Source organism: Procambarus clarkii, chromosome 28, assembly GCF_040958095.1.
Source record: "Procambarus clarkii isolate CNS0578487 chromosome 28, FALCON_Pclarkii_2.0, whole genome shotgun sequence".
Lineage (NCBI taxonomy): Eukaryota > Metazoa > Arthropoda > Malacostraca > Decapoda > Cambaridae > Procambarus > Procambarus clarkii.
The window spans coordinates 9871404-9879740 of record NC_091177.1 but is presented as its reverse complement, the minus strand read 5'-3'; the positions used below and the strand labels follow the sequence as shown (position 1 = coordinate 9879740).

Sequence of the window (8337 nt, the reverse complement as noted above, 5' to 3'; positions counted from 1 at the left end):
ACAATATTTTTATCTATGATTTTACCCACTTTGGTTTTGGTCATCATATCTGCTTCTCCAGTGTGTATAAATGTTTCCAATTGGGGAAATCTGACCCAGCTTATACCAGTGGAGTAGTATCAAACACTTCCTACTTGTTTTGGAATTTAGTCTCCCTTTCCCTCTATTTCCTTTCTAATCTTTGTCACCCTGTCATTCATTGTTATTAGTTTAATTAAGCAGTAGTGACCTATGACCCTGTGTTGATTCTTTGTTACAAAGTTCCATTCTCTTCCTGTGTTTGACTAGTCCGCATCTTGGTATTTCCTCTCAAGCGTGGCTAAGTTTGTCTGGTCAGCCACAGTTGTGTAGATCACTCTGTGTGTTTCATTTATTGAAAGTTGAAAATTTTGACTGGCAGCTTCCTTGTCTTCCTTGTGGGATTGAAGAAGTCCATTTACCAATAATGTCAGTTTAAGCAGATATCGTTTACTCAATCCTCTCTCTCCTGTAATTTGTCCACGTTCAAGAGAAATGCTCTGCAATAATTCTCCTTTTCGTATATAGTAATTTGACAAAGATTGCATCTCGGGGATACAGGTCTGAGGTATGGTCTTACTGACTAACCCTTTTCTTGACGATACAATATTCGCTATTTTGCAGAGAGCGTTGTATGCACGGGGGAGTTGGGGGAAACTGGAGACCGGCGGAGTGATTAAAAAAGTCCGGAAATATTTGGTAAATGGAAAGCTCTTTAAGAAGCAGAAGTTTATACGTGATGCGAATTTCAAGAGAACTGGAGTTTGGAGATGAGTTGGTAGTGGATGAGTGTCACGTGTTGATGAAGGAAAGGTCACGTGATGGCGGTGTTGAAGGTCAGATGTTGGCGGTGTTGAACTAATTGTCTGGTGGTGGAGAAGCAGAGAGCCTGATGTTGGTGAAGAAAAGTATCAGGTGTTGTTGCCGATGGTAGTGGTGGTGAAGGTAATATTGTTGATATTATGTTTGTTGGAGCGGGTCGAGTGGTGCAGGAGAAATTAATTTCTCTCACTCCTGTTGCTTATATTGAAAAGCTAGAATATTTATTAAACAATGGAGACTCTTGAATTTAGTAAATGACGAATCGGTTTTTATGTTGACTAAGGTCAACAACTGGAACGAAACTGACAACACTTTCTGGCAGCGACGCGTACTGACAGACATTTTGAAAGCAACAATGAACACTTTATCGATGATACATAAAGGTAATTACACATAATGGTGACGGCACATTGTAGACTCATAGTTAACGACACCTAATGACAACAAAACTTAAAGTAACGACACATGGAGAAAATCCATAGGAGACACCAGGAAGATTCGAACCTATGCAATGGGTTCTCTCAGGCAAAAGTTTCCCTGAGACTACCCAGTGCATGGGTTCGAATCTCATGACTCGGTGATTTTCTCCTTGATACATCACGCTAATGTCTTTGTGCTTTGTCTTTTATTTCTAATGTGATTTCAATGTGGTAAAGAACACACTGTTAACGCAGGTAGCAATTGACACAACAAATTTCACATTCGAATCAACTACATTGAAAGCTATTGAAGCTCAAGGTTCCGTTGGCGGATCCTATTCCCACTGATAATTCTGTGGCAACTCCGAGGCATCATTTGTCTCTGTAACGAACTGCTGAGCGATAAAGTTTCCTCTGATCGACAGAGTGATTTCAGGGTGAATTCTATCGACGCTTAGAGTGCATGTCGACCCTCGGATGTTAACCCCACTCGTGTACTCCTACACTTGGAAACACGCACACTCAAGTACACACACGTTTAGGTATGCACACACCGAGGAACACACGCATAGTTGCACACACTTACTAGGGTACAAACACGCACAGCTTGCACACACTTCTCACTAAGGTACAATCATAGGGTGACAGGCAAGAGGCACTGAACTACAAGCCTGTTTTCCGAATTTAGACGGGCTGCCAAGGTTACAACGTTTCTTCTAAATAAAAACCACTTCAAATTTGATGCTTTTGAAAGCATATGCCGATGCACTAAATGAAAACATCAACATTACAGTGCTATTAATATCATTAAACCAGCAACATTTGACGTTATGGTCTATTAACCCACGTATAGTGCGAGTTATTGACCCTCATATTTGAGCCGGTCTTAACTGCATCAATGGCTGCGTGGCCCTGGAATGACCCCGTCTTATTTAGTAATTAGCGCACTGTTGAGCTAATTAAGCTAAAAGCACCAGCTCTGTGAACTGTTACGTTTAAGGAGTAAGTAACTGGCGGAAGCAGGCTTTGCGGTCTCATTTGATACACAGTTAAGTTGAAGCCACGACCAAAGTTTACATTATAAGTGCCTTCAGGCACTGGAATACAGCCCAGAGGTGCAGACCTGCATCTGGAAGTGGAAGAGAACGCAAGCGAGGACCAGCCTCTGGAAGTGGTAGAGAACGCAAGCGAGGACCAGCCTCTGGAGGTGGTAGAAAACGCAAGGGAGGACCAGCCTCTGGAAGTGGTAGAGAACGCAAGCGAGGACCAGCCTCTGGATGTGGTAGAGAACGCAAGCGAGGACCAGCCTCTGGAAGTGGTAGAGAACGCAAGCGAGGACCAGCCTCTGGAAGTGGAAGAGAACGCAATGGAGGACCAGCCTCTGGAAGTGGTAGAGAACGCAAGCAAGGACCAGCCTCTGGAAGTGGTAGAGAACGCAAGCAAGGACCAGCCTCTAGAAGTGGTAGAGGACGCAAGAGAGGACCAGCTCTGGAAGTGGTAGAGAACGCGAGCGAGGTCCAGCTTCTGAAAGTGATAGAGAACGCAAGGGATGTTCACTCAAAATATGAATTTTCTCAAATATAAATTAATAATTTATATATATTAACATATTAAGTATATTTAGGCATTGGGTAGGGTATGTTAGGTGTTTAGGTTCTGTTGGCGATTATTTGTTTTTGTAGTACGTGTGTGAACCATTTACAACGTTGTGGTTCGAACAAAAGTCGTCAGTGAAGCACTTGTATGAGAAGTGTTCGAACGTCAACAGTTGTGAGTCGTGTGTAAACTGTTTTTCATTCATAAACAAGGGGTTTGGCGGGTGCATGGAATGGTCTTTGGGTTTTTGTTTATGAGGACGGGCTGATTGACGTTCGAGCACTTTCAGAACAAATGCTTCACTGACGACTTTTGTTCGAATAACAACGCTGTAAATGCTTCACCCACGTACTACAAATAAAGATAATCTCCAACAGAACCTAAACAGCTAACCTAACCAGTGCCTAAATATGTACAATACAATATGGACAATATAATGTAAAATAATATTAATTTATATTTGATAAAATTCCTGTTTTGAATGAACATCATGTTAAAATAGATGAATGCTTCTTTGGGGTCGACCGCTGGATGGAATGAACATGGTCTGAGGACGGGTTGAATAATCACCAACAGAACCAAAACACCTAACCTAACCTACGTCTAACCATTCGTAGAACTTTAGTATGCAATAATATTAACTTAAATTTGAGACCAAATATATTTTAATACACAGGTGCCTGACAGCTGAATGGACAGCGCTTCGGATTCGTAGTCCTGAAGTTCCGGGTTCAATCCCCGGTGGAGGCGGAGACAAAAGGGCAAAATGTTTCTTTCACCCTGATGATCTCTGTTACCTAACAGTAAATAGATACCTGGGAGTTAGACAGCTGCTACGGGCTGCTTCCCGGGGGATGTCTAACAAAAAGCAGGCCTGGTCGAGGACCGGGCCGCGGGGACGCTAAGCCCCGAAATCATCTCAACATAACCTCAAGTTAACAGTAAAGTTGATGAATGCGTCTTGGGAGATGGCCGCCTCTTTAAGGAGCCTAGCCCGAGGACAGGTTGTCAGTCGCGTGCAAATAGAATAAACATTTAGGCCACTTTTGAGGACTCACAGGTGAAGGCCTCCTTTGTGCCTCCCTCCCTGAGGGAGGCACAACGGTGGGAGGGGTCCTTCAGAACGGCACAAGGAGCCATAACCACTAAGTTCGCTTCTAATGACCACGTTAACGACCGCCCTCAACAACGCCATTATTTGGACCAGAAACTGACAATAACCATGAAGGCAACAGCACAGCAATAACGCGCATGGTATTTGTTCATGCATTATTAAAAGTAACGTAATACCAATAGTTCTGTTTATTTTATTACAATAATATATATATTTTTTTTTTTTTTTTTTTTTTTTGAGATATATACAAGAGTTGTTACATTCTTGTACAGCCACTAGTACGCGTAGCGTTTCGGGCAAGTCCTTAATCCTATGGTCCCTGGAATACGATCCCCTGCCGCGAAGAATCGTTTTTTCATCCAAGTACACATTTTACTGTTGCGTTAAACAGAGGCTACAGTTAAGGAATTGCGCCCAGTAAATCCTCCCCGGCCAGGATACGAACCCATGACATAGCGCTCGCGGAACGCCAGGCGAGTGTCTTACCACTACACCACGGAGACTGCGTCTTTATTGACCATTTTAATCGTTGTTGTCATGGATAAGTAGTCAACCCGTTCTCTTGATTTACCACTAATAATACACCATTCAAACGTGACCAGAAACTTACTACCCCAAGCAACCCACCTAACCTATAGAGTCCGAAGGATAGAAAACGTTGATATTTGTAGGACGTTACTTTTCATTGGTTCTATCGTTGGTTATCATAACGTAAAGAATGCGACCTACTAGTTGAGAAGCGGGTTGATCCACAGTGTTGTTTTGTCTTCCATGTAATGTTTGCTAAATGAAGATTTGATTAAGGATTCACTTGAGAAGAAGCAGAAGAACTAAAGAAAAAGTTGAAAAGGGGCGAAGGAGCACAGGAGGAAGAAGAAGAGATTCAATAAAAGAGGAAAACGAAGTAGAGAAGGTGAAGTACACATCGAAGAAGTAAAGGAAATAAAAGATATTCAGAAGTGGATGGAGGAGGTAACAGAAAGATGATTGTGAAGAAGAAACACTTTAAAACAGGAGAGGAAAATAATAAAGCAAGCACTCAAAATGATATTTTTCCGTGTTTATTCGTACATAATTATCAGGTTATCGTGTCTGGGTACGCTCGTGTTACGTTGTGTGTGTGTGCGCGCGTGTATGTATTGTGTGTATGCGTGTATGTATATATGTGCGTTCTTACGTTAAGGCACTGGGGATATACTCGGCTGAAGGACTGTTTAACACATAAACAAAAATTATTGCTCCTTTTTGCAATAAGAAGCAATCTTTTAAAAATAGCGCCTTATTTCAATTAATAGCAATAAAGCGCTTGAATCGAGGCTTCGCTTCCTAATATGAAGTTGGAAACCGTCGCGGAATATAATTATGAAAGCAGTTATATAATATTAAATATGTGAGTAATATGTGAGTAGAGAAATATTGCAATGAATATATATATTAAACTGCACGAATACAGCATCAAAGTCAAAGGATACAGTCAGGCCATATAATTCTGAACAATAATATCCATTAAACATTGATATAATATTAAATGACAATGGAAAACGAGCAAACCCAAAAGTTTATTGATATTGGCATTAAAGAAGCATTAATATATTAAAAAACTGTACGTTATTATATAATACCACCTTAAACAGAGAAGAGGAAAATATTCCCTCATCGGTATAGAGGCAACGAATACAGTTTCAGATCATTCCGACAACTTCAAACGCGGCTATAAATGCCTGTCCAACTTTTTTTTTCAATCTGCGCCATCAGAAGTCTGCCCACCGCAGATGGTCGAACGTAAACATTGTAGAGCATTTAAAAATGGCTGACGTAGATTGACTGACAGCTGCTCATGATGTTCCCAACCGGTTATTAATCCATGAATTTGCGGTTTTCCTACTCTTCTCAAAAATCGTGTAATGCATTTTATTCTCACGTTCTCCATCCAATATTCTCGTTTTCTAACTGGAGAGAGAGGGAGGGAGGGAGGGAGGGGGGGGGGAGAGAGAGAGAGAGAGAGAGAGAGAGAGGGAGGGAGGGAGGGACGGAGGGTTAGGGGAGGGGATCCATTGAAAAATTAAGAAACATAAAACACAGGAACACAAAAGGGATGGAAAATAACATTTGGGTTCATATCAATTATTTAATTAGAAAAAAAGGAACAAAAATTGACCCCCCCTCCACCCCCCCCCCCCCCCCCACACACACACACACGAGGGGTGAAACTTGACGGGCTTTCCGCTGCGGAGTTCAAAGTTAGAGACCCGAAAATTAAGTTTATGCAAGTTGGAGGCTGCAGAAGTTTACTGGTTATTAACTGCGTGAAGCATAAATATGTGGGCAACACAAGTGGCTGGAACAGACGTCTGGAACGAGTGACCGGGGTTAGGTGACAGTCGGGGGAGAGGCCAGGGACCTTAGGTGACAGTCGGGGGAGAGGCCAGGGACCTTGGGTGACAGTCGGGGGAGGTGCCAGGGACCTTAGGTGACAGTCGGGGGAGAGGCCAGGGACCTTGGGTGACAGTCGGGGGAGGTGCCTGGGACCTTGGGTGACAGTCGGGGGAGGTGCCTATGACCTTGGGTGACAGGCAAAAAAGGCGAGAAAGGAAGCTTGCGACTTTGAGAAGAGCTAATAGGAATAGCGGAGAAAGTGAGAGAAAGCAGATAGATAGAAGGAGGAGGAAGCGATAGTGGGTGGAGAAAAGGACAGGAGGAGGAAGAAGCGAGTGTGAGAGACAAGAGGAGGCGACGACAGGGGCAAGAGAATAGTTATAATGAAAACTAAGGATAGTTATGGAAACGATGAGTCCCAATAACGTGGTTGAAGACATGCTGACTAAACCACACACCAGGAAGATTAAGAAATGACGACGTTTCGGTCCGTCCTGGACCAGTCGACTATAACACAATCGACTTGAGAATGGTCCAGGACGGACCGAAACGTCGTCGTCCCTTCACTTTCTAATGTGTGGTTTGGTCAACATTATCAAGTCATGTGTTGATATAATGACAACAGAGACAAAAAGTGTGTGCGTAATATATATTGCAGATATGATATAGAATAATAAGTAAGAAACAGTACATTAGACAACTGATAAAGGCCGGGGTTCAAGAGCTAACTGCTCAATCCTGTGAGCACAAATAACTGAGCACATACACACAAAACCACACACAACAAAAATTCCACCAGCCAAACACATAAACACAGGCTCACAAAGAAAGCCAATAACCGCTTTTTCCAGTTGGAACAGAGGCTTAATAATGGAGTTAATCCCCGTGAGAAGTAGTGGAACAGGCAGCCGAAAGAGGACGGGAGGGAGGCCAGAGGGACGCTTAGGATTTTAAGATTAAAAGGATTTTCCCTCCCTATTTCAGTCTCTCCCGCGTCTAATACCTGCGGGGGATTTATTCACTATGCAAATCTTGAGTCAACTCGGGACCTCTGAGTTCTGATTGAATGTTTGGCTTGTCTTTCACACTTCCTGTGGTTCCCGTGTTTGGCTGAATATTGTTTAATACTTCAACTGCTTCCGTCAACACCGCACCGGACTAACTGAGGATTATATGTGCATGTATGTATATCCACACACACACACACACACACACTCACACACACACACACACACACACACACACACACACACACACACACACACACACACACACACACACACACACACACACATACACACACTCTCACACTCTCACACACACACACACACACACACACTCCAGAGGTACACATCAACAACATCGTAGAAGCTTTCAGAAATTTTGACAGGGAGGCATTTAAGGTACTATGCAAAACATATGTGAGACCAGTAATGGAGTATGCAGCCCTGCATGGAATCCTGTTCTAAACAATTCGGAAAAATTAGAGATATACCAAGTGTGTCAAAAAAAATAGGTACGTTATGCTAAAGTACCACTGCCGTGAATGACAGCTCAGGAATTTCCCTGACGTTCCCTACAGGGTGTGTTTATTTATTCTCTTGCAAGGATCGTGAATACAACTAGTCGGTCAGGGGGGGAAAAGTCTTTCGAAATGTCTTGCATAACTTAAATATTCGATCAGAACTGGACAGGAACCAAATACATTATTATAGCATATCAACTTTACCAATCATTCTATCAATTGCGATTCATCCAAATGCGTTATTTACAACAATGACTTTACTTTAAGAAATTTGATAGAATCAACCCTTATTAGTCATCGCAGTCAGGGGAGAAGGGATGGAAAATTTGAAAAATGTGTGTAGTGTATTACTACTATATGTAGTAATACACTACACACTTAATATCAGCCATGAACTCTTCAAGATAGATTTCTTTCTTGCAGCAAAAAATTCCTTGTATGTTTCCCTTAGTTGCTAGCTAGTTTTC

The 8337-nt window shown here is 42.4% G+C and overlaps 1 protein-coding gene across 1 annotated transcript; it reads left to right on the top strand.

Moving 5' to 3' along the window:
- Positions 1 to 757: 757 nt before the first annotated feature.
- Positions 758 to 2843, top strand: LOC123755077 (uncharacterized). The gene is made up of 2 exons (XM_045737554.2): positions 758 to 854; positions 2368 to 2843. The coding sequence occupies exons 1-2, from the start codon at positions 758 to 760 to the stop codon at positions 2841 to 2843; spliced, it is 573 nt and encodes a 190-aa protein (XP_045593510.2).
- The last annotated feature ends 5494 nt before the right edge of the window (positions 2844 to 8337 follow it).

Bases quoted from the DNA above. Each gene is read 5' to 3' on its own strand.
- LOC123755077 (XM_045737554.2), top strand. From the start codon at position 758: ATGCGAATTTCAAGAGAACTGGAGTTTGGAGATGAGTTGGTAGTGGAT. The intron at 855-2,367 runs GTCAGATGTTGG...ACTGGAATACAG, and splicing joins ACGTGATGGCGGTGTTGAAG to CCCAGAGGTGCAGACCTGCA.